The sequence below is a fragment of the Xyrauchen texanus genome, chromosome 8 (genome assembly GCF_025860055.1).
Source record: "Xyrauchen texanus isolate HMW12.3.18 chromosome 8, RBS_HiC_50CHRs, whole genome shotgun sequence".
Classification (NCBI taxonomy): Eukaryota; Metazoa; Chordata; class Actinopteri; order Cypriniformes; family Catostomidae; genus Xyrauchen; species Xyrauchen texanus.
Window position 1 is genome coordinate 9,294,111 of NC_068283.1, and position 25,901 is coordinate 9,320,011.

At 51.1% G+C, this 25,901-nt stretch overlaps 1 protein-coding gene across 1 annotated transcript in view; it reads left to right on the forward strand.

Moving 5' to 3' along the window:
* LOC127647663 (germ cell-specific gene 1-like protein) overlaps positions 1–25,901 on the forward strand; it is a 35,707-nt gene that overhangs the window by 1,942 nt on the left and 7,864 nt on the right. Inside the window, exon 3 of the mRNA XM_052132062.1 lies at positions 4,654–4,806. Coding sequence (XP_051988022.1) covers positions 4,654–4,806 — 153 coding nt within the window. The remainder of the gene's footprint in view (positions 1–4,653; positions 4,807–25,901) is intronic.

A 25,901-nucleotide genomic window follows, 5' to 3' on the forward strand; every position in this document is an offset into this window, starting at 1 on the left:
CGAAGAGTGTTTGGAAAACTATTCCATAGCTTAGGAGCCAAATAGGAAAAGGATCTACATCCTTTTGTGGATTTTGACATTCTAGGTACTATTAACAGTCCAGAATATTGCGATCGTAATGATCGTGATGGAATATGATGTGGTAGAAGGTTACTTAAGTATTGTGGTGCTAGACCATTCAAAACTTTTTATGTACCTAACAGAATTTTTAAATTAATACGAAATTTAACAGGTAGCCAATGTAACATTGATAAAATGGGGTTAATATGATCATATTTAAGTTTATTTATTAAACTTGCAGAGCATCCTCCCTGTAATGAATTACATTAATCTAGTTTTGAGGTCATGAACGCATAAATGTACACATTTTCAGTATTTCTGAGGTGGAAGAATGCTGTTCTACAAACACTGGTAATTTGATTTTCAAAGGACAGATTAGTACAAAAAATTACTTCTAAGTTCTTCGCTGTAAAAGACGATGTAACAGTACATCCATCGAGAGTCAAATTATATTTTAGTGGCTTATTTTTCAAGGTTTTTGGTCCAATAATTAGCACCTGTTTTGTCGGAATTGAGTAGAAGAAACTTCTGTCCATCCAATCATTGATTTCATTGATACACTGCTAATTTGGAGAATTGTGAAATTTCGTCAGGTTTCAAGGAAATAAAAAGTTGGGTATCATCGGCATAACAGTCGAAACTTATTCCATGAATCCTGATAATATTTCCCAGGGGAAGCATGTACTAGGAGAAAAGCAGAGGCCCTGTGTGTACTGTGAAGGCATCTGGGCTGAGTGAGGCTGGAAGATAAGTGGTGTCAGGGATGACGTCGACCTACAGGCCCTGGACGAGAGCCTCGGACGGTTCCGCCAGGTGGAGGAGTTTGCGGGCATAAGTGCACCGCGACTGCTTGATCCACCTGGGGAATCGGCGAGTAGCCCCTTGCCACCCCGCCATCGAGGGTAGTAAGAGCGGAGGAGCTCACGGATCGCGTGCGGGCAGTGAAAGGTGCCTTCCACGAGCACGTGGGGGGGGGATACCACTCCAGCCCGACACTCGCGGCTGCCTGGGCAAGCATGGCTGTCAGCGCCGTGTCAGCCTGCGACTGAGCTGCCGCACCCGAGGGTGGGAGTCCAGCCGAGTCCTTAGCGTCAGACATGACGAAGCCGCTCTCTGATGCCGCGATCGAAAGCTCATCGTCGTCAGGCGCTCTGAACGAGATTGCGGGTCCGCCGTCAAACGAACCAGCAACCTCGCCCAAACGCTCGGTTGGAGCATACGAGCGTGACCGGGAGTGGGAGGTCCGTGGGGGAATACCCGGCAGAGAGGCTCCCAATGAGGTCCCCATATCACCCCAGTGCTAACCAGGGAGCCGCTGGGGTGGCTTGCACTCTTATGAGGGCGAACCGCGATCGCAACGTAGCCATGGTCATGTCCACTCAGTGAGGACATGAACCATCCACGAATGCTGACTCCACGTGTGTGGCACCCAGACATGAATGGCAGAGTTCGTGGCCATCAGACGGGGAGAGAAATTGACCGCAACCAGGAAATAAACACAAACAGATAGACATCTCGAAAAAGACGCTTTCAGTTTGCACCACTCTTTTAGAGAAATGTTACTCTTTTTGTGTGTTTTATATACAGGTCCTTCTCAAAAAATTAGCATATTGTGATAAAGTTCATTATTTTCCATAATGTAATGATAAAAATTAAACTTTCATATATTTTAGATTCATTGCACACCAACTGAAATATTTCAGGTCTTTTATTGTTTTAATACTGATGATTTTGGCATACAGCTCATGAAAACCCAAAATTCCTATCTCAAAAAATTAGCATATTTCATCCGACCAATAAAAGAAGTGTTTTTAATACAAAAAAAGTCAACCTTCAAATAATTATGTTCAGTTATGCACTCAATACTTGGTCGGGAATCCTTTTGCAGAAATGACTGCTTCAATGCGGCGTGGCATGGAGGCAATCAGCCTGTGGCACTGCTGAGGTGTTATGGAGGCCCAGGATGCTTCGATAGTGGCCTTAAGCTCATCCAGAGTGTTGGGTCTTGCGTCTCTCAACTTTCTCTTCACAACATCCCACAGATTCTCTATGGGGTTCAGGTCAGGAGAGTTGGCAGGCCAATTGAGCACAGTAATACCATGGTCAGTAAACCATTTACCAGTGGTTTTGGCACTGTGAGCAGGTGCCAGGTCGTGCTGAAAAATGAAATCTTCATCTCCATAAAGCTTTTCAGCAGATGGAAGCATGAAGTGCTCCAAAATCTCCAGATAGCTAGCTGCATTGACCCTGCCCTTGATAAAACACAGTGGACCAACACCAGCAGCTGACATGGCTCCCTAGACCATCACTGACTGTGGGTACTTGACACTGGACTTCAGGCATTTTGGCATTTCCTTCTCCCCAGTCTTCCTCCAGACTCTGGCACCTTGATTTCCGAATGACATGCAAAATTTGCTTTCATCCGAAAAAAGTACTTTGGACCACTGAGCAACAGTCCAGTGCTGCTTCTCTGTAGCCCAGGTCAGGCGCTTCTGCCGCTGTTTCTGGTGCCTGTGCACGGTGGCTCTGGATGTTTCTACTCCAGACTCAGTCCACTGCTTCCGCAGGTCCCCAAGGTCTGGAATCGGTCCTTCTCCACAATCTTCCTCAGGGTCCGGTCACCTCTTCTCGTTGTGCAGCGTTTTTTGCCACACTTTTTCCTTCCCACAGACTTCCCACTGAGGTGCCTTGATACAGCACTCTGGGAACAGCCTATTTGTTCAGAAATTTCTTTCTGTGTCTTACCCTCTTGCTTGAGGGTGTCAATGATGGCCTTCTGGACAGCAGTCAGGTCGGCAGTCTTACCCATGATTGCAGTTTTGAGTAATGAAACAGGCTGGGAGTTTTTAAAAGCCTCAGGAATCTTTTGCAGGTGTTTAGAGTTAATTAGTTGATTCAGATGATTAGGTTAATAGCTCGTTTAGAGACCCTTTTCATGATATGCTAATTTTTTGAGATAGGAATTTTGGGTTTTCATGAGCTGTATGCCAAAATCATCAGTATTAAAACAATAAAAGACCTGAAATATTTCAGTTGGTGTGCAATGAATCTAAAATATATGAAAGTTTAATTTTTATCATTACATTATGGAAAATAATGAACTTTATCACAATATGCTAATTTTTTGAGAAGGACCTGTATGTATATAGGTAGGTATATATAAATATATATATAAATGAAGTTATTCACTTCGTGAACTTTTTCTACTGCTGAAGCGCCCAGGGGTGTGTGCTCAGCACAACATAGTGTGCGAGGGGGAGAACCGCTGGAAAGTGCCGTAAATCCAAAAGTGTGTAGAGATGAATGGAGGCGGCAGAGGAATTCAGCTTTGTGACTTGCTCGCTCGGCTCCGAAGAAGATATCTGATGTGTGTTTGCAGCGTCACTCCTTTTATACCCGTATGTCCGGGGGAGTGGCATGCAAATTCCACACGCCAATTTCCATTGGCCTTTTCTCAAGATCAGAGATATCTGGGCTCTGCAGGAGCGACCCCTACTGTCAACTCATTGACACAATGTTGAGTGAGTGACAGATAGGGAACTACAGTAATTATGCAAGGTAACAACAACAACAACAAAACTATAAAAGTTAAAAGATATGAACTTATATAACCCTTAAGCTCAATTACATTTGAATTCACACTTTTGCATGCTAACTAACGTCATTGTCGAACCTTTCCTATACGTTAGCGGTGTATCCGCATGGCTATTGCAACTTGGTGAGCAAATCCATAAAAAATTATTTGACCAACCGTACTTCATACTGAAACTTCAGCTCTAAAACACAGATAATTTCAAGCTTTCACAAGAAATTAAAAGTTTATATTCCTCAATATGCTTCCGTAGGTTGGACAGCGAGTTTTTGAAGGCTGTGATATGGTTTGTTTTAAGCAAACATTTAAAACAAAGCGAATCTTTAACATATTGTCTAAGTATGGCCATGGGTGCATGCACTGCACCAAGGAACTGGCATCTTCCATTGTGCCAACTGATCAGTGTTCAAAAAATGCTGGGAAATCATTGGCACGTGACCCTACAAGAGTGAATATTGATAGGCTGTCTGTCACCTGCAAAAAACAATCACGTTTTAGATAAGAAAAAAAATCATCCACTGATTTTCAAAGCTGCTACATAGTAACGACTTTCTACTCGAGGACCTTGATAGAAATGTAGTGGAGTGAAAAGTATGATATTTATCTTTCAAATGTAGTGAAGTTAAAGTCACAAGTTTCTCAAGTAAATACAATATATATAAAAATACAATAATACTCAAGTAAAGTACAGATACTCAAAACGTGTACTTAAGTACAGTACTCAAGTAAATGTATTTGTTTCCTGTCCACCTCTGATTTATAGTTTGTGTATGTGTGCATGAGTTTTCCTATTCTCACTTTTTCTTATTTATTTTTCAGTTACTATTTTCTATACTGAGCACAACAGCACAAAAATGTTAATGACAATTATTTGAGTAATTAAGTAGTAGATAGTAGATCATCTCTTTGGAGAATAGCATCTGTGCAATGCCAATTTTTTTATGGAAAATCTCTCTCTCTCTCTCTCTCTCTCTCTCTCTCTCTCTCTCTCTCTCTCTCAGGGGTGCTTTGGCTGTGTATTGTGGCAGAGAGTCTGTACATTTCTCTGCTATTTACTGGTGGAACTCTGATGGTGATAGAGATGTGTTCCTGCTTTAACATGATGAACAAACTCAAGCTCAATGCCTTTGCAGCTCTGTGCACTGCTCTCTCAGGTAACTCCCATACAAAAGAAGCATCAACTAAACAGCAATATAAAACACAACTATTTGAAACTCTGCACTCTGGATTTTTTTTTCTCACCAAAACTATCATTATGTATAACAAATAAATAAATTCCACCCACCCTCTGACACTAAGTATTAAACAGGCTGTTGCTACTGCAACTTTTAGGTGTAGGAACGGATATGTAAATGTGGATAGTCATATGTAAATGCTTGTGATGTAATTGGTTGTGATGTCATAAATGACTAGGTTAGTAACTCGTAAGTTATGAATATAACTATGGATCTGTGAGACAGAAGGATGACCATCACTATGGTCTAAATAGGATGATAACCTTCATTCTGCCTTCCTCGAGACCAATATATAAACAAAGTCATGCCCATGACCCCAGAGGCGGAACTTCCTGCACTATAAAAGTGGGTTGAATTTCCGGCTCGTCCTCTTACCTTGAAGTGTTCAAATAATCATCTTTCTTGGTCTCCACTTTGATTCTGTGACAATGAATGCACGTCTCACTCCTCAGAGAGTAGAAAAGTTGGAGAAGGCGTTAAGACACTTTCAGCCAGGAACAAGTGTTCAGTGTTCCGAGCGTCAAGGATAGCGGTGGTCATCCTTCGGTCTCACAGATCCATAGATATATTCATAACTTACTATCTGTTTCGACCTCACTCTTACCGTCACTATGGTCTAAATAGGATGACTCATATCAAAAGGGTCACAAGGACCCAAAATATCTACATGATCAGAACCTCACTGGGCAACAGACATCAGAACTGCATTGCTCAGAGGTGTTGCACAGGTCACATCAATTCTGTACAATTTTGTAAATGTACATGGTGTGGACCATGATGCTACAGCACAAATATCTCCCACAGTAACTCCTTTCAGTGCAGCCCATGAAGTGGCAACACTGGTTGAGTGGGCTCATATTCCTTACTGACCTGCCTTCCCTGACTGCTCCCCAACCTGTCAGTGATGCATCCGTTGTGATCACTGATCTTCTGTGAGGAAGATTTCCCAGTGGGTTTCCTCTCAAAAAGAAGCCTCTGTCTCTCCATGGGAGCAGGGCCAGTATGCAGGACTTTGTCACCTGCAACCTCACCCCTTTGTCCTTTTTTGGTGTAGATGAAACAAATTGAACCAACGCTGTATGGGACATGCCTTCAGCAGTCCCAATGGAATCACCACTGATACTGCTGTTATCAATTACAGCAGTTTCTGAGACAGAAGCTGGAGACTGCTCTTCTTCCAGTTCACTGTAAACCCCAGAGATTTAACATGGGCCAGTACCTTCTCTGTGTTCAGTACCACTTGATCTCGAGAAGGGGCACAGATTAAATTCAGAATCTGAATTTGCGCATCTGCACTGCCCTCTTCCACTGTTGGAGCAGGAGTCAGATACTTAATCACTTCACGCACACTCTCGTGGTTTGACTTATGAGTGGATTCATGATGATGATCATGCAAGTGCTTGCAAGATTGATATGACCAGTCCTGTCTAGAGGGGCAGTAAGGGGCATAAGGGGCATTCTCGATGTCCATCACGGGGTCCATCGCTGATTGGCAAAACCGGCAACATGGAGAAGCCATGATGTCCCCCACAAACAAGCCCACAGACTGCGAACAGCCGTAAAGGGTCAATTAAATCATACAAACAACAAATGAGACTGGATCAGTAAGAGAGTGTACTTAGCAGGCCTACATCAGGTAATTACAGCAGTGCTGATGTAGGGCCATTTAGAAAGATTGCGAGTGTGACATTGCTTATATACAACAGTTCAATGAACAAGTACATTTTAAAAAAAATTGGAAAAACCGAGTACGGTCATAAAAACGCATTTGTACATGGAACTACCTTCTTGCGCGACCGATCAGAATCTTCCGTTGCTGGTTCAAAACAAATGATGCGTCCAAGCCTCTGTTAGTAATTCAAAAAGTTCACTTCAGAAATAGTATCATGGCTTGTGCTGTTTCTAACAAGTTATTGGATAAACAATGATAGACGGCTGGATGTGTGTGTGTGCATGTGAGAGAGAGAGAGAGAGAGAGAGAGAGCGTGCAATCACCTGTTGCCACACCCAATCAGTGATGCTTTCAGCTTTAACAGTTGAAAATAGAGAGAGGTATTCCTGTTAGCCGTTCCGCAAGAGTCATTCACTATAGAAACAGCGATGTCCTCTGCCATTTTAAACAGTATGTATCCAATGTGGAAACTCCAATAAAAGGTAAGCTCTTGAGTTCTGTAATAAATCAGTCTGTTTTGTCTCTCAGCATGAGCCTTAATCCTGAAGTTGTCAGTTTAAAGCCGTTTAAAGCTATTTCCTAGTTTTGGTAGTAATATGAGCAATCACGGAGCGCAGTTCTATGTTAACAAACGGATTCACTTTACATCACCAACTGGCTCATATTACACACAAAAATTCTCTTTTGCCACCACCTGCTGGCTAACATATGTAATCTCCTAACAGATACACTTTAGTTTAGAACAGCATGAACGCGGAGTGATACACACACAGTGAAGCGTCCGAGTGCTGATGGTGAAATACCATCAGTGCTCATGGAAAATCTCTCTAGTCCAATCAGATTCGAGGACCGGAACTAACTGTGGTATATATTTATATAGCGCCTGTGGCAGGGCGGAGGGTGTGGCTGGGTGGTGATTCTACATACCCGGTCACTTATCAGGCTAATCAAGCCTCCGAGAGTCATAAAGGCCGACTGCGGAAGATGGTGTGGGAGAGAGAGTTTGTTTTATGGTCAGCTGAACATCATGTGTGTGTTTGTGTTTTTTGTTTGAGTTTCTCATTAAACTATTATTTATATTGTCAAGCCGGTTCTTGCCTCCTCCTTGGCCATCTAAATCCCTTTACACTGGTGCCGAAATCCCAGAAGTAGGAGGGATGCCCGTCGCAGTGTCCTCGACACTGCTGTCCACCCGGGGGAACGCCACTGCCATCCGCTGGGGGATGATGTAGCCCAACCGCCCAGACGCGGTGAACAGCCATCTGTGAGGGGAGGAGGGAAGTGACTCCCTGAACGCCTAGAGCGGTAGGGCCACTGTCAGGGGCGGAGGAGTGTCCCCACGAGTCGCCATGAACACGGAGGGGCACTCTGTCCACCGGGGGTCGTGGGTCTGACTCCGATCCACCCAGGGAGGAGTGGCTGTCATCCACCTGAGAGGGTAGAGGAGTGATCGAGGACGATGTGACGGTGTATCAGAGAATCGGCGAGTAAGTTATTTTTTCCATCTCTCTCTCCTCTCTCTCTCTCTCTCTCTCTCTCACTCCCACTCCGCATTGGCCTTTTCCCTCTATTTAAAATTTTACAGTGTTTTTTTGGGGGGAGTACTACGATGTTACAGGAAGTACCCCACCATTTTAATTATTTCTGTTTCCCTCCCCTTGTCCCCTCCCTCATCCAGGTAGACGGGGATGACCTGCCGCTACCGGCAAACGGGGCGGAAGGCACTCCCCAGGGAAAGAGGGAGGTGGGGGGGTGTAAGTCATGCCAGGGTCCCCCGGCCTGAGAGAACGAGGGAGGAATGTGGCAGAGGGGAGGGCGGGGCTGGGTGGTGATTCTACACACCCGGTCCCTTATCAGGCAAATCAAGCCTCCGAGAGGGATAAAGGCTGACTGCGGAAGATGGTGCGTGAGAGAGAGATCGTTTACGGTCAGCTGACCTTCATGTGTGTGTTTATGTCGTTTGTTTACGTTTTTCATTAAACTATTATTTATATTGTCAAGCCGGTTCTCGCCTCCTCCTTGCTCGTCTAAACCCCTTTACTGCGCCTTACCAGAATTCAAGAACACTTAACAATTTAGCACAGTTTAAAGAAGAATAACATGTTTCAGTTTCTTAGTTTTTCATAAGGAGGAATATTTCTAATAGAGGAAAAATCTATGGAGCATTTAAACCTTAATGGAGCATTTTACCTTTTTTGTCTTAACCAGTTATTAACCTTAATTTCTGATGTGGATATAAATGTGGTCAACTTTAAGAGACAGACAGACAAGCTACAACTTGAAATTGTCACTTCAGGTCAGGAATTTAACATTGTGCTTAGGTTTAGGCTATAAATCAATACACGAGAATGACGTGCGAATCATGTGATACATTAACAGAGACATTTCAATAAGTGGAAAGTGTATATGATGTCGAATCTTAGTTAATGTTACACTGGACAAGCTCACAAGACATGCGCAATTAGCAGAGATCGCAAACGAAGTCGAGACCACACCCATCCGATCTGAAATCACAATGTGCGCATTTTCATTCATAACATTTACACTTCAGAAATTTTGGCTGCACAGATTCATATTTTTTTTGTAGTTTTGGATATGTTTAATTACGTAAAGTCTCGTTCCCTTCTTTCAGGGAACTGAGGATACCATAGTAACCTAGACTTTCCCTTTCAAGTCAGTCACTTGACGTTATACCACAGCGCTAAAATACTAATTTGGCTGTGCTTGCTACCAAAAATGTGGTAGAAAGTTTGCAGAAAGACCGCTTCCACACCTAAGTGGGGAAGAGCCCGGGACAGTGAGTGACACATCAGTGACACTAAATAAATCTATCTTGCCTGATAGGAGACTATGGCAGTGGGGGCGTGGTCAAGCGTCCGTCTGGAGAGAGAGAAAGCTGTAAGGGTGCTTACACCTGAGCTAAATTATGTCTAACACCTGTCACTAATTCCAGTGAGCATGGGGAGATATACGGCCACACAACATAGAGACATAATCTGAGGGTTGCCAATTTCAACACAGAACTCGGGTGTAACGTCTGAATAATGAGGCTGACGAGGAGATGCGGATCCAAACGCAGTTTGAGTTTATTTGATAACAAAAAGACTAAATGAACAAAAGAACAACCCACGATGGGGAAAAGAAACATAAACTAGTTAAGGTAACCACGGTAGAGACAAACAGGGAACAAGGGAGAGACGCAAACATCAGGCCAACATCGAACAACGATCGACAAAGACTGAACAAAGACACGGGGTATAAATACACAAACATAGGAAAGGTGGCCAATGAAAGAACAGAACTCAAACAAGATAACAAGGTGATTAACAGAAACCAAAGGCAAATTAACAAGGGCAGGTGTAAACAATGAACAGTGAACACGAACGCTAACAAGGACTATGGAATTACATAAGGGACTAAAGTGAAAACTAAGAAGTGCAAAAGTGACAATAATGGTAAACAAGAGGGCAACAGTGAAACGAGACAGGGTGGACTATGGAGTTAAATAAGGGACTAAAGTGAAAACTAAGAAGTGAAAAGTGACAAGGTGGAAAACAAAGGGCAACAGAGGGACAAGACAGGGTAATCGTTACATAGCCCCCCCTTTAAAGATCGGATTCCAGACGATCCTAAAAAACACACAACAAAAGACAAAAGTCCATAAGAACAACATGAGGGCACCAGGGGCTAACAGACAGTACAAGTGGGCACATGGGTAGACAGGCAGACCAGGGGGAACACTGGGCAGGCAGGAAGTCCGGGGGCAGACAGGCAGACCGGGGGGGGCACAAGAACAAGGAGGCAGTCCAAGGGGCACAGAGGGCAGGCAGGAAGTCCGGGGGGGGCCACGAGGGGAAATGAGACAGTCCACGGGGGCGCAAAGGGAGATGCGACAGTCCACGGGGGGCACAAAGGGAGATGAGACAGTCCACGGGGGCACAAGGGACAACCAGGCAGTCCATGGGGGCACAAAGGGACAGGTTTGGGAGGCCGGGGTAGTATCGACCGGGCGGGGACAGGTTTCAGTGGTCTGGGAGCTGGGTCAGGAGGCCTGGGGGAAGGCCTCAGGACGGGAACAGGGTCAGGAGGCCTGGGAAGAGGCCACGGGACTGGGACTAGGTCTGGAGGTCTGGGGAGAGGCCATAGGACAGAGGCTGGCAGAGCCGTGTGAGGCGGAGCCAAGGAGGACTTCGGAGGCGGAGCCATAGAAGACTTAGGAGGCGGCGCCAAAGGAGGCTTAGGCAGGGCCATGGCAGACTCAAGTGGTAAGGCCTTGGGCAGGTCAGGAGGCGGAACAGTGTCGGGCGGAGCCAAGGGAGGCGATGGTGTAGAAGGCTCAGAAGGCGGAGCCACTGGAGGTGGAGCCGAAGGTGGCGTGGGCGAAGAAGGCTCTGAAGACGGAGCCAATGGAGGCTTCGGAGGCGGAGCCGAGAGAGGCTCGGGAGGCTCCGGAGGAGGAATTGAAGGAGGTGGAGCCGAAGGAGGCGAGGGCGATGAAGGCTCTGAAGACGGAGCCAATGGAGGCTTCGGAGGTGGAGCCGGGAGAGGCTCGGGAGGCTCAGGAGGTGGAGCTGAAAGAGGCTCAGGATGCGGAGCCGAGGTAGGCGGCACCGTGGGAGGCTCTAGGAGCGGAGACCAGGAAGACTCTGGAGTCTCTGGGGGTAGAGACGTAGGAGGCTCTGAGGGTGGAGCCGCCAAAGGCTTGAGTGGCTTGAGAGGCGGTGCCGGAGGAGGCTCGGGAGGCGGAGCCACAGGAGGCTCGGGAGGCTCTGAGGGCGGAGCCGTCGAAGGCTTGAGTGGCTCGAGAGGCGGAGCAGTAGGAGGCTCAAGAGGCTCTGGGGGCGGAGCCGTCAAAGGCTTGAGTGGATCGAGAGGCGGAGCAATCGGAGGCTCTGGAGGCGGAGCCGTAGGAGGCCCCGTAGGCAGAGCTGCAGGAGGCTCGAGAGGCTCTGGGGGCGGAGCCGTAGGAGACTCGGGGGCGGAGCCCTGGAAGGCTCGAGAGGTTCAGGAGGCGGAGCCCTGGCAGGCTCGAGAGGTTCAGGGGGCGGAGCCCTGGCAGGCTCGAGAGGATTGGGGGGCGGATCCCTGGCAGGCTCGAGAGGCTTGAGGGGCGGAGCCCTGGCAGGCTCGAGAGGCTTGAGGGGCGGAGCCCTGGCAGGCTCGAGAGGCTTGAGGGGCGGAGCCCTGGCAAGTTCGAGAGGCGGCGTTCTGGAAAGCTTGGGAGGCTCGAGAGACGGAGTCCTGGAAGACTCGAGAGACTTGAGGGGCGGAGCCCTGGAAGGCTCGAGGGACTTGAGGGGCGGAGCCCTGGTAGGCTCAAGAGGGCTGAGAGGCGGAGCCCTGGAAGGCTCGAGAGGCTTGAGAGGCGGAGCTCTGGGAAGCTCGGAGGGCGGAGCTCTGGAAAGCTCAGGAGGCTTGAGAGACGGAGCCCTGGAAGACTCGAGAGACTTGAGAGGCGGAGCCCTAGGAGGCTCGAGAGGCTTGAGGGGCGGACCCCTGGTAGGCTCGAGAGGCTTGAGGGGCGGAGCCCTGGAAGGCTCGGGAGGCGGAGCTCTGGAAAGCTCGGGAGGCGGAGCTCTGGAAAGCTCGGGAGGCGGAGCTCTGGCAAGCTCGGGAAACTCGGATGGCTGAGCTCTGGAAAGCTCGGGAAACTCGGATGGCTGAGCTCTGGAAAGCTCGGGAAACTCGGATGGCTGAGCTCTGGAAAGCTCGGAAACTCGGATGGCTGAGCTCTGGAAAGCTCGGAAACTCGGATGGCTGAGCTCTGGAAAGCTCGGGAAACTCGGATGGCTGAGCTCTGGAAAGCTCGGAAACTCGGATGGCTGAGCTCTGGAAAGCTCGGAAACTCGGATGGCGGAGCTCTGGAAAGCTCGAAACTCGGATGGCGGAGCTCTGAAAGCTCGGGAGGAGGAGCCCTGGAAGGCTCGAGAGGCGCTGGCTCTTGGACGGTCACGCCATTGGCACTGGCACTGGCTCTTGGACGGTCATGGCTACTGGCACTGGCTCTTGGACGGTCAAGGCTTCTGGCACTGGCTCTTGGACGGTCACGGCTACTGGCACTGGCTCTTGGACGGTCACGGCTACTGGCACTGGCTCTTGGACGGTCGTGGCTTTGGGCACTGGCTCTTGGATGGTCATGGCTACTGGCGCTGGCTCTTGGATGGTCATGGCTACTGGCGCTGGCTCAGGGACGGTCGAGGCCACAGGCGCTGGCTCAGGGACGGTCGAGGCTACAGGCGCTGGCTCAGGGACGGTCGAGGCTACAGGCGCTGGCTCAGGGACGGTCGAGGCTACAGGCGCTGGCTCATTGACGTTTGAGGCTTGCGGCACTGGCTCATTGACGGTTGAGGCTAGCGGCACTGGCTCACTGACGTCTGAGGCTTGCGGCACTGGCTCATTGACGGTTGAGGCTAGCGGCACTGGCTCACTGGACGCCTGAGGCTACAGGCTCTGGCTCATTGACGGTTGAGGCTAGCGGCACTGGCTCACTGACGTCTGAGGCTACAGGCTCTGGCTGGGTTACCGTGGTTGACGAGGATTCGGGCTCGCTCACGGTGACATGCGTGGGCTCTAGCTCGCTCACCGTGACATGCGTGGGCTCTAGTTCGCTCACCGTGACATGCGTGGGCTCTAGCTCGCTCACCGTGGCAGGCGCGGGCCGGGAGGCGGAAGCCCGTCTTCTCTCCCTCCTCCGAGCAGACGCAGTGGGCCGCGCTGGCTCGTGGAAGGCGACTGGCGTGGGGACGGGCTCGCTGACAGGGGCCGGCATGGGCCGGGAGGCGGAAGCTTGTCTTCTCCTCCTTCTCCGGGCAGACGAAGAGGACCGCGCTGGCTCGTTGACCGGCGCGAAAGGACGAACCACGGGCGAATGGAGGGTCAATTCTGCGGGAGGCGCTACGGGGTTCTCCTCGATGATGTCCACTGTTAAATGAGAACCGCAGATCTGTAGGGTCTCCTCAACGAACGCGTGAAGCGTCCAGTCGCGCGTTGCCGGTGGCAGCCGCTCCTTCAGCCCGTCATTCAGGTTGCCTCGGAAGAAGACCACGAGGGAGTAATTAGGAAAGTCTGAAACGTTTGCCAGAGCCAGAAAGTCGTGGATGTGGTCTTCTATAGGTCGGTCCCCTTGCTTCAGGCTGAGCAGATCGTAATTCGCTCGAAAAACTGCTGGATCCATTGTGTGGTCGATCGTTCTGTAACGTCTGAATAATGAGGCTGACGAGGAGATGCGGATCCAAACGCAGTTTGAGTTTATTTGATAACAAAAAGACTAAATGAACAAAAGAACAACCCACGATGGGGAAAAGAAACATAAACTAGTTAAGGTAACCACGGTAGAGACAAACAGGGAACAAGGGAGAGACGCAAACATCAGGCCAACATCGAACAACGATCGACAAAGACTGAACAAAGACACGGGGTATAAATACACAAACATAGGAAAGGTGGCCAATGAAAGAACAGAACTCAAACAAGATAACAAGGTGATTAACAGAAACCAAAGGCAAATTAACAAGGGCAGGTGTAAACAATGAACAGTGAACACGAACGCTAACAAGGACTATGGAATTACATAAGGGACTAAAGTGAAAACTAAGAAGTGCAAAAGTGACAATAATGGTAAACAAGAGGGCAACAGTGAAACGAGACAGGGTGGACTATGGAGTTAAATAAGGGACTAAAGTGAAAACTAAGAAGTGAAAAGTGACAAGGTGGAAAACAAAGGGCAACAGAGGGACAAGACAGGGTAATCGTTACATAGCCCCCCTTTAAAGATCGGATTCCAGACGATCCTAAAAAACACACAACAAAAGACAAAAGTCCATAAGAACAACATGAGGGCACCAGGGGCTAACAGACAGTACAAGTGGGCACATGGGTAGACAGGCAGACCAGGGGGAACACTGGGCAGGCAGGAAGTCCGGGGCAGACAGGCAGACCAGGGGGGCACAAGAACAAGGAGGCAGTCCAAGGGGCACAGAGGGCAGGCAGGAAGTCCGGGGGGCCACGAGGGAAATGAGACAGTCCACGGGGCGTAAAGGGAGATGCGACAGTCCACGGGGGCACAAAGGGAGATGAGACAGTCCACGGGGGCACAAGGGACAACCAGGCAGTCCATGGGGGCACAAAGGGACAGGTTTGGGAGGCCGGGGTAGTATCGACCGGGCGGGGACAGGTTTCAGTGGTCTGGGAGCTGGGTCAGGAGGCCTGGGGAAGGCCTCAGGACGGGAACAGGGTCAGGAGGCCTGGGAAGAGGCCACGGGACTGGGACTAGGTCTGGAGGTCTGGGGAGAGGCCATAGGACAGAGGCTGGCAGAGCCGCAGTGAGGCGGAGCCAAGGAGGACTTCGGAGGCGGAGCCATAGAAGACTTAGGAGGCGGCGCCAAAGGAGGCTTAGGCAGGGCCATGGCAGACTCAAGTGGTAAGGCCTTGGGCAGGTCAGGAGGCGGAACAGTGTTGGGCGGAGCCAAGGGAGGCGATGGTGTAGAAGGCTCAGAAGGCGGAGCCACTGGAGGTGGAGCCGAAGGTGGCGTGGGCGAAGAAGGCTCTGAAGACGGAGCCAATGGAGGCTTCGGAGGCGGAGCCGAGAGAGGCTCGGGAGGCTCCGGAGGAGGAATTGAAGGAGGCGGAGCCGAAGGAGGCGAGGGCGATGAAGGCTCTGAAGACGGAGCCAATGGAGGCTTCGGAGGCGGAGCCGGGAGAGGCTCGGGAGGCTCAGGAGGTGGAGCTGAAAGAGGCTCAGGATGCGGAGCCGAGGTAGGCGGCACCGTGGGAGGCTCTAGGAGCGGAGACCAGGAAGACTCTGGAGTCTCTGGGGGTAGAGACGTAGGAGGCTCTGAGGGTGGAGCCGCCAAAGGCTTGAGTGGCTTGAGAGGCGGTGCCGGAGGAGGCTCGGGAGGCGGAGCCACAGGAGGCTCGGGAGGCTCTGAGGGCGGAGCCGTCGAAGGCTTGAGTGGCTCGAGAGGCGGAGCAGTAGGAGGCTCAAGAGGCTCTGGGGCGGAGCCGTCAAAGGCTTGAGTGGATCGAGAGGCGGAGCAATCGGAGGCTCTGGAGGCGGAGCCGTAGGAGGCCCCGTAGGCAGAGCTGCAGGAGGCTCGAGAGGCTCTGGGGGCGGAGCCGTAGGAGACTCGGGGGGCGGAGCCCTGGAAGGCTCGAGAGGTTCAGGAGGCGGAGCCCTGGCAGGCTCGAGAGGTTCAGGGGGCGGAGCCCTGGCAGGCTCGAGAGGATTGGGGGGCGGATCCCTGGCAGGCTCGAGAGGCTTGAGGGGCGGAGCCCTGGCAGGCTCGAGAGGCTTGAGGGGCGGAGCCCTGGCAGGCTCGAGAGGCTTGAGGGCGGAGCCCTGGCAAGTCTCGAGAGGCGGAGTTCTGGAAAGCTTGGGAGGCTCGAGAGACGGAGTCCTGGAAGACTCGAGAGACTTGAGGGCGGAGCCCTGGAAGGCTCGAGGGACTTGAGGGGCGGAGCCCTGGTAGGCTCAAGAGGGCTGAGAGGCGGAGCCCTGGAAGGCTCGAGAGGCTTGAGAGGCGGAGCTCTGGGAAGCTCGGAGGGCGGAGCTCTGGAAAGCTCAGGAGGCTTGAGAGACGGAGCCCTGGAAGACTCGAGAGACTTGAGAGGCGGAGCCCTAGGAGGCTCGAGAGGCTTGAGGGGCGGACCCCTGGTAGGCTCGAGAGGCTTGAGGGGCAGAGCCCTGGAAGGCTCGGGAGGCGGAGCTCTGGAAAGCTCGGGAGGCGGAGCTCTGGAAAGCTCGGGAGGCGGAGCTCTGGCAAGCTCGGGAAACTCGGATGGCTGAGCTCTGGAAAGCTCGGAAACTCGGATGGCTGAGCTCTGGAAAGCTCGGAAACTCGGATGGCTGAGCTCTGGAAAGCTCGAGAAGCTTCGGATGGCTGAGCTCTGGAAAGCTCGGAAACTTCGGATGGCTGAGCTCTGGAAAGCTCGGGAAACTTCGGATGGCTGAGCTCTGGAAAGCTTCGGGAAACTTCGGATGGCTGAGCTCTGGAAAGCTCGGGAAACTTCGGATGGCGGAGCTCTGGAAAGCTCGAGAGACTCGGATGGCTGAGCTCTGAAAGCTCGGGAGGAGGAGCCCTAGGAGGCTCGAGAGGCGCTGGCTCTTGGGCGGTCACGGCCATTGGCACTGGCACTGGCTCTTGGACGGTCATGGCTACTGGCACTGGCTCTTGGACGGTCAAGGCTTCTGGCACTGGCTCTTGGACGGTCACGGCTACTGGCACTGGCTCTTGGGCGGTCACGGCTACTGGCACTGGCTCTTGGGCGGTCGTGGCTTTGGGCACTGGCTCTTGGATGGTCATGGCTACTGGCGCTGGCTCTTGGATGGTCATGGCTACTGGCGCTGGCTCAGGGACGGTCGAGGCCACAGGCGCTGGCTCAGGGACGGTCGAGGCTACAGCGCTGGCTCAGGGACGGTCGAGGCTACAGGCGCTGGCTCAGGGGCGGTCGAGGCTACAGGCGCTGGCTCATTGACGTTTGAGGCTTGCGGCACTGGCTCATTGGCGGTTGAGGCTAGCGGCACTGGCTCACTGGCGTCTGAGGCTTGCGGCACTGGCTCATTGACGGTTGAGGCTAGCGGCACTGGCTCACTGGCGTCTGAGGCTACAGGCTCTGGCTCATTGGCGGTTGAGGCTAGCGGCACTGGCTCACTGACATCTGAGGCTACAGGCTCTGGCTGGGTTACCGTGGTTGGCGAGGATTCGGGCTCGCTCGCGGTGACATCGCGTGGGCTCTAGCTCGCTCACCGTGACATGCGTGGGCTCTAGTTAAGCTCACCGTGACATCGCGTGGGCTCTAGCTTCGCTCACCGTGGCAGGCCGGGCGGGAGGCGGAAGCCGTCTTCTCTCCCTCCTCCGAGCAGGCGCAGTGGGCGCTGGCTCGTGGAAGGCGACTGGCGTGGGGGCGGGCTGCGCTGACAGGGGCGGCATGGGCGGGAGGCGGAAGCTTGTCTTCTCCTCCTTCTCCGGGCAGGCGAAGAGGACCGGCTGGCTCGTTGACCGGCGCGAAAGGACGAACCACGGGCGAATGGAGGGTCAATTCTGCGGGAGGCGCTACGGGGTTCTCCTCGATGATGTCCACTGTTAAATGAGAACCGCAGATCTGTAGGGTCTCCTCAACGAGCAGCGTGAAGCGTCCAGTCGTAGCGTTGCCGGTGGCAGCCGCTCCTTCAGCCCGTCATTCAGGTTGCCTCGGAAGAAGACCACGAGGGAGTAATTAGGAAAGTCTGAAACGTTTGCCAGAGCCAGAAAGTCGTGGATGTGGTCTTCTATAGGTCGGTCCCCTTGCTTCAGGCTGAGCAGATCGTAATTCGCTCGAAAAACTGCTGGATCCATTGTGTGGTCGATCGTTCTGTAACGTCTGAATAATGAGGCTGACGAGGAGATGCGGATCCAAACGCAGTTTGAGTTTATTTGATAACAAAAAGACTAAATGAACAAAAGAACAACCCACGATGGGGAAAAGAAACATAAACTAGTTAAGGTAACCACGGTAGAGACAAACAGGGAACAAGGAGAGACGCAAACATCAGGCAAACATCGAACAACGATCGACAAAGACTGAACAAAGACACGGGGTATAAATACACAAACATAGGAAAGGTGGCCAATGAAAGAACAGAACTCAAACAAGATAACAAGGTGATTAACAGAAACCAAAGGCAAATTAACAAGGGCAGGTGTAAACAATGAACAGTGAACACGAACGCTAACAAGGACTATGGAATTACATAAGGGACTAAAGTGAAAACTAAGAAGTGCAAAAGTGACAATAATGGTAAACAAGAGGGCAACAGTGAAACGAGACAGGGTGGACTATGGAGTTAAATAAGGGACTAAAGTGAAAACTAAGAAGTGAAAAGTGACAAGGTGGAAAACAAAGGGCAACAGAGGGACAAGACAGGGTAATCGTTACATAGCCCCCCTTTAAAGATCGGATTCCAGACGCATCCTAAAAAACACACAACAAAAGACAAAAGTCCATAAGAACAACATGAGGGCACCAGGGGCTAACAGACAGTACAAGTGGGCACATGGGTAGACAGGCAGACCAGGGGGAACACTGGGCAGGCAGGAAGTCCGGGGCAGACAGGCAGACCGGGGGGCACAAGAACAAGGAGGCAGTCCAAGGGGCACAGAGGGCAGGCAGGAAGTCCGGGGGCCACGAGGGGAAATGAGACAGTCCACGGGGCGCAAAGGGAGATGCGACAGTCCACGGGGGGCACAAAGGGAGATGAGACAGTCCACGGGGGCACAAGGGACAACCAGGCAGTCCATGGGGGCACAAAGGGACAGGTTTGGGAGGCCGGGGTAGTATCGACCGGGCGGGGACAGGTTTCAGTGGTCTGGGAGCTGGGTCAGGAGGCCTGGGGAAGGCCTCAGGACGGGAACAGGGTCAGGAGGCCTGGGAAGAGGCCACGGGACTGGGACTAGGTCTGGAGGTCTGGGGAGAGGCCATAGGACAGAGGCTGGCAGAGCCGCAGTGAGGCGGAGCCAAGGAGGACTTCGGAGGCGGAGCCATAGAAGACTTAGGAGGCGGCGCCAAAGGAGGCTTAGGCAGGGCCATGGCAGACTCAAGTGGTAAGGCCTTGGGCAGGTCAGGAGGCGGAACAGTGTTGGGCGGAGCCAAGGGAGGCGATGGTGTAGAAGGCTCAGAAGGCGGAGCCACTGGAGGTGGAGCCGAAGGTGGCGTGGGCGAAGAAGGCTCTGAAGACGGAGCCAATGGAGGCTTCGGAGGCGGAGCCGAGAGAGGCTCGGGAGGCTCGGAGGAGGAATTGAAGGAGGCGGAGCCGAAGGAGGCGAGGGCGATGAAGGCTCTGGAAGACGGAGCCAATGGAGGCTTCGGAGGTGGAGCCGGGAGAGGCTCGGGAGGCTCAGGAGGTGGAGCTGAAAGAGGCTCAGGATGCGGAGCCGAGGTAGGCGGCACCGTGGGAGGCTCTAGGAGCGGAGACCAGGAAGACTCTGGAGTCTCTGGGGGTAGAGACGTAGGAGGCTCTGAGGGTGGAGCCGCCAAAGGCTTGAGTGGCTTGAGAGGCGGTGCCGGAGGAGGCTCGGGAGGCGGAGCCACAGGAGGCTCGGGAGGCTCTGAGGGCGGAGCCGCCGAAGGCTTGAGTGGCTCGAGAGGCGGAGCAGTAGGAGGCTCAAGAGGCTCTGGGGGCGGAGCCGTCAAAGGCTTGAGTGGATCGAGAGGCGGAGCAATCGGAGGCTCTGGAGGCGGAGCCGTAGGAGGCCCCGTAGGCAGAGCTGCAGGAGGCTCGAGAGGCTCTGGGGCGGAGCCGTAGGAGACTCGGGGGGCGGAGCCCTGGAAGGCTCGAGAGGTTCAGGAGGCGGAGCCCTGGCAGGCTCGAGAGGTTCAGGGGGCGGAGCCCTGGCAGGCTCGAGAGGATTGGGGGCGGATCCCTGGCAGGCTCGAGAGGCTTGAGGGGCGGAGCCCTGGCAGGCTCGAGAGGCTTGAGGGGCGGAGCCCTGGCAGGCTCGAGAGGCTTGAGGGGCGGAGCCCTGGCAAGTTCGAGAGGCGGCGTTCTGGAAAGCTTGGGAGGCTCGAGAGACGGAGTCCTGGAAGACTCGAGAGACTTGAGGGGCGGAGCCCTGGAAGGCTCGGAGGGACTTGAGGGCGGAGCCCTGGTAGGCTCAAGAGGGCTGAGAGGCGGAGCCCTGGAAGGCTCGAGAGGCTTGAGAGGCGGAGCTCTGGGAAGCTCGGAGGGCGGAGCTCTGGAAAGCTCAGGAGGCTTGAGAGACGGAGCCCTGGAAGACTCGAGAGACTTGAGAGGCGGAGCCCTAGGAGGCTCGAGAGGCTTGAGGGGCGGACCCCTGGTAGGCTCGAGAGGCTTGAGGGGCAGAGCCCTGGAAGGCTCGGGAGGCAGAGCTCTGGAAAGCTCGGGAGGCGGAGCTCTGGAAAGCTCGGGAGGCGGAGCTCTGGCAAGCTCGAAACTCGGATGGCTGAGCTCTGGAAAGCTCGGAAACTCGGATGGCTGAGCTCTGGAAAGCTCGGAAACTCGGATGGCTGAGCTCTGGAAAGCTCGGAAACTCGGATGGCTGAGCTCTGGAAAGCTCGAAACTCGGATGGCTGAGCTCTGGAAAGCTCGGGAAACTCGGATGGCGGAGCTCTGGAAAGCTCGGGAAACTCGGATGGCGGAGCTCTGGAAAGCTCGGGAGGAGGAGCCCTGGAAGGCTCGAGAGGCGCTGGCTCTTGGACGGTCACGGCCATTGGCACTGGCACTGGCTCTTGGACGGTCATGGCTACTGGCACTGGCTCTTGGACGGTCAAGGCTTCTGGCACTGGCTCTTGGACGGTCACGGCTACTGGCACTGGCTCTTGGACGGTCACGGCTACTGGCACTGGCTCTTGGACGGTCGTGGCTTTGGGCACTGGCTCTTGGATGGTCATGGCTACTGGCGCTGGCTCTTGGATGGTCATGGCTACTGGCGCTGGCTCAGGGACGGTCGAGGCCACAGGCGCTGGCTCAGGGACGGTCGAGGCTACAGGCGCTGGCTCAGGGACGGTCGAGGCTACAGGCGCTGGCTCAGGGACGGTCGAGGCTACAGGCGCTGGCTCATTGACGTTTGAGGCTTGCGGCACTGGCTCATTGACGGTTGAGGCTAGCGGCACTGGCTCACTGACGTCTGAGGCTTGCGGCACTGGCTCATTGACGGTTGAGGCTAGCGGCACTGGCTCACTGACGTCTGAGGCTACAGGCTCTGGCTCATTGACGGTTGAGGCTAGCGGCACTGGCTCACTGACATCTGAGGCTACAGGCTCTGGCTGGGTTACCGTGGTTGACGAGGATTCGGGCTCGCTCACGGTGACATGCGTGGGCTCTAGCTCGCTCACCGTGACATGCGTGGGCTCTAGTTCGCTCACCGTGACATGCGTGGGCTCTAGCTCGCTCACCGTGGCAGGCGCGGGCCGGGAGGCGGAAGCCCGTCTTCTCTCCTCCTCGAGCAGACGCAGTGGGCGCGCTGGCTCGTGGAAGGCGACTGGCGTGGGGACGGGCTCGCTGACAGGGGCCGGCATGGGCCGGAGGCGGAAGCTTGTCTTCTCCTCCTTCTCCGGCAGACGAAGAGGACCGGCTGGCTCGTTGACCGGCGCGAAAGGACGAACCACGGGCTGAATGGAGGGTCAATTCTGCGGAGGCGCTACGGGTTCTCCTCGATGATGTCCACTGTTAAATGAGAACCGCAGATCTGTAGGGTCTCCTCAACGAACGCGTGGAAGCGCCCAGTCGCTGCGTTGCGGTGGCAGCCGCTCCTTCAGCCCGTCATTCAGGTTGCCTCGGAAGAAGACCACGAGGGAGTAATTAGGAAAGTCTGAAACGTTTGCCAGAGCCAGAAAGTCGTGGATGTGGTCTTCTATAGGTCGGTCCCCTTGCTTCAGGCTGAGCAGATCGTAATTCGCCGAAAAACTGCTGGATCCATTGTGTGGTCGATCGCTCTGTAACGCCTGAATAATGAGGCTGACGAGGAGATGCGGATCCAAACGCAGTTTGAGTTTATTTGATAACAAAAAGACTAAATGAACAAAAGAACAACCCACGATGGGGAAAAGAAACATAAACTAGTTAAGGTAACCACGGTAGAGACAAACAGGGAACAAGGGAGAGACGCAAACATCAGGCCAACATCGAACAACGATCGACAAAGACTGAACAAAGACACGGGGTATAAATACACAAACATAGGAAAGGTGGCCAATGAAAGAACAGAACTCAAACAAGATAACAAGGTGATTAACAGAAACCAAAGGCAAATTAACAAGGGCAGGTGTAAACAATGAACAGTGAACACGAACGCTAACAAGGACTATGGAATTACATAAGGGACTAAAGTGAAAACTAAGAAGTGCAAAAGTGACAATAATGGTAAACAAGAGGGCAACAGTGAAACGAGACAGGGTGGACTATGGAGTTAAATAAGGGACTAAAGTGAAAACTAAGAAGTGAAAAGTGACAAGGTGGAAAACAAAGGGCAACAGAGGGACAAGACAGGGTAATCGTTACATCGGGTCAGGTGAGGGAATTAATTGTTTGGAGAGAGGACTGAATTCATAGTTATTTGATTGTGGTTATAAAAGTGATCTGAATCTATGTGGAATCTAGGAGTTAATCACTAGTTTAATGATCACAGTAATTGTTTTACCAACATTGGGAAGCAATTAAGGTGAAAGGAAAAAGGCTTGCCCATGGGGAGTGCTTTTAAATATGGCAGACAGGAAGAGAAAAACCTTCCTGTGTGTAATCTAGGAAAAAATCAGTAGACTAGAATGATAGACTATAAATAAGAAAAAAGATAAAATAATAAAAAAGGTCTCGCCCTTGGGGGAGCCACTTTCTTTATAATAGACAGAAGAGAATTCCTCTCATGTGTAATCTTGGAATAAATCACTAGGGGGTAAAAAGCACTGGCCATTTGTGAGCTAAGGTGTCCGTTCCCAATTAAGGCTGGCTCGGTATGTACCACATCTGACAGTGCTCCTTTAGGGCACCAATTTTCAGAGGACTACTTGGGCCATTTTTGCGCAATCCATTGCCTTGTATCCATACCTCCTCTGGTTTCGCACACCATTTTTGTTGTATCAGATTTATAAGGAGTAAATGCGTATTTGTGTTTTGTGACTCATGAGTTAAGGTGTCCTTAGTGGAGCCTGGCTCATGGACGAATGCCTTGATGCGAGAGCAGGTCAGCTGGAAAGATTTGGCCCGGACCGATTTAAGGTATTATGACACCGCAAGGGAAGATGGTGCATCAAATTCAACATTGGACGACACCAGCCTCATTTCTGTTGTATTTTATATGTCACCAGTGGCGGGTTGTTCGTTTGAATTACACTCCTTTATACTGGAGTTCTGATCGGAATGATTTCGGAGACAGAAATACTGCCAGTTATTTTAGCCACTTTACATGCAATTTTATTCTTATTGTACTTGTTTTTGAGTTGATCATACTGTGCTTGATTATTCGAACGAGTGCTTCTTTTCAGGTATACAGTGCAGCTGAACAGCGGCGTGTGGTTAGATGCTGACGTCATTCTATGACATCACCGAGTGCTCTCTGATATGTTTTCAGAGGAATCATTCTTCACAACTTTAAGCCTTTTAAGTGATGGAGAATAAATTAACGGTGTACGTCTGCAGGCATTGTGCAAGAGAACTCTTCTCTGAGTTGACTCTCAACCTCAGTTGCCACAGATATGTGAGGAAAAATGTTTTTGTGCTTGCCACTGTAAACTGTTCACTGTGCTCAAGTTAGCATGAGTAAATATATCTCTTCCTAGTCTTTTTGAACAGAAACCTGATTAGGGTCCGATTCAGTTGACTAAAGCCCACGATTGGCCAATGCCCACTGGTTTTCTTTTAAATAAGAAAGTAACTGCTGCAAAAGCTCATAAAGAGGTTCTTCAACTCTAAGCACAGTAAAAGCGTGTCCTGCACTCAATTGTGGAGGACACAGTGCCGTTAAAGCAAGGTGGCCACCACGCATATTGAACTGTGTAACTGTACATAATGGTTTCCACCTGAAAATGCCTGGTAACGCACTCAAAGCATTTGCATGAAGTGCAATAGGGCACAGTCTTGGTTTCTGTCCAAAAATGTGTGGGTTTATGGCAGAGTGAGGAGATAAAAGAGCTCTTTTTTCAACTACAGTGCATCTCTGGACAACAGCTTTGAGTTGCGTACTCTAATTTTTATGTTTGTAAGAACACATGAAGATCATTGCTAAAATATAGATGCAGCTTTATATTTTCATCTATAAAGACCCATTTTTACTGTGTGAGAAAAAGTGTGGTTTCATAAAGAAAACATGTTAACAAATTGTAATAATTTTAATAATATTAATTGAAATTAGTTTTTTAGACAAAAATATAATTGTGCCAACATATTAATTTATTTAAACTACAATTTTATTTATTGAATTTTTTTTTTTTTAAATGGACGACTTGGACCGAATAATTAAGAAAAGCAGCCACTAAGTTCCCAGTATATAGATGGGAACTCCTTCAATATGGTTTAAAAAGCATCCCAGGGTGATACCTAAAGAAGAATTTAATGTTGAGCAAAGAGCATTTGTAGTTTCATTTACATCAAGTGAAGAGAAGTGGTTAGTGGAGGGAAGAAATGCTGAGACCAAAGAATAAAAGCAAGTTGGGGAGAGAGAGCAAAGGTTACGGTGGAAGGGAACCATAGGTGGGGTGAGAGGTAAGGAAGAAGGGACAGTGACAGAACTGGACTGAAGAAGTGGTCAGAAATATGTTGAGGAGGAACAAGAGGATTTTTGGAGATACAATTACAGGTAAGGTTAAGATCAAGATATTTTAATGCGCTGTGTGTTGTAGGGGTGTTCAATCTTGTAAGGTCAAATGAGGTCATAAGAGCTAAAAAGTCAGCCACTTGAGATTTGTCCAGGTGGATGTTGAAGTCCCCAAGGACCTTCCTTGGAGTGCCATCCTCAGGCAATGAGGACAGCAATACATCTAGCTCCTGAACAAAGTTGCCAAGTTGATCTGGAGGATGAGAAGTTACCAAAAAGATCATGTTAGCAGGATTAGTACCATTAATTGCATGACATTCAAAGATTTGTTATTTCAGAGAGATGAGAGAGGAGGGAATTTCCATGGGTTGAAAATGAAATAACCAGTTTCCCCATCCCACTCAGTCAGATGAGGGTTGTGGATGAAAGTGAAAAATCGGTAAAGCTGAGGGAGTTGCAATGTTGTCTGTGCCAATCCATGTCCCACTCAGAGCCAAAACATTGAGTTTCGATTGACTGATGAAGGCCGGGATGAAGTCAGCATTGTTGACAGATGACTGGCAGTTCCAGATGCCAATTGAGACAGAGAGAGTTTGTGGTGAAGCAGAACAAAGTGACCTCAGGTGATCTGTAATGCATGGCATGTGTATGTATATTTTCGCATACAGGAAACAACAGAAATATGCTTAATACACATTACTAGTGTAACAGGGAAATATAAGTAGTATAGGGAAACAGAAGAGAAATTGAGAAAAAACTTCTAGGTTACGGATGTAACATCCATTCCCTGATCGAGGGAACGAGACGTTGTGTTGGAGAAGCGACACTAGGGGTCTCTCTTGAGCGACGAATATGCCTCTGATCTATGAAAAAAGGCCAATGAGAAGTTGGCAGCTAGTATTTGCATACCCCACCATCGGACAAACAGATATAAAGGCGAGGAAATACTATGAGTTCATTCAGGAGTTTTCTGAGGAGCCGGAGATGGTCCGGCCACTACAGTGGCTCGGCTCAGTGACGTGGCCGTGAGGACACAACTTCTCGTTCCCTCCATCAGGGAACGGAAGTTACATCCGTAACCTAGACATTCCCCGTCTGTT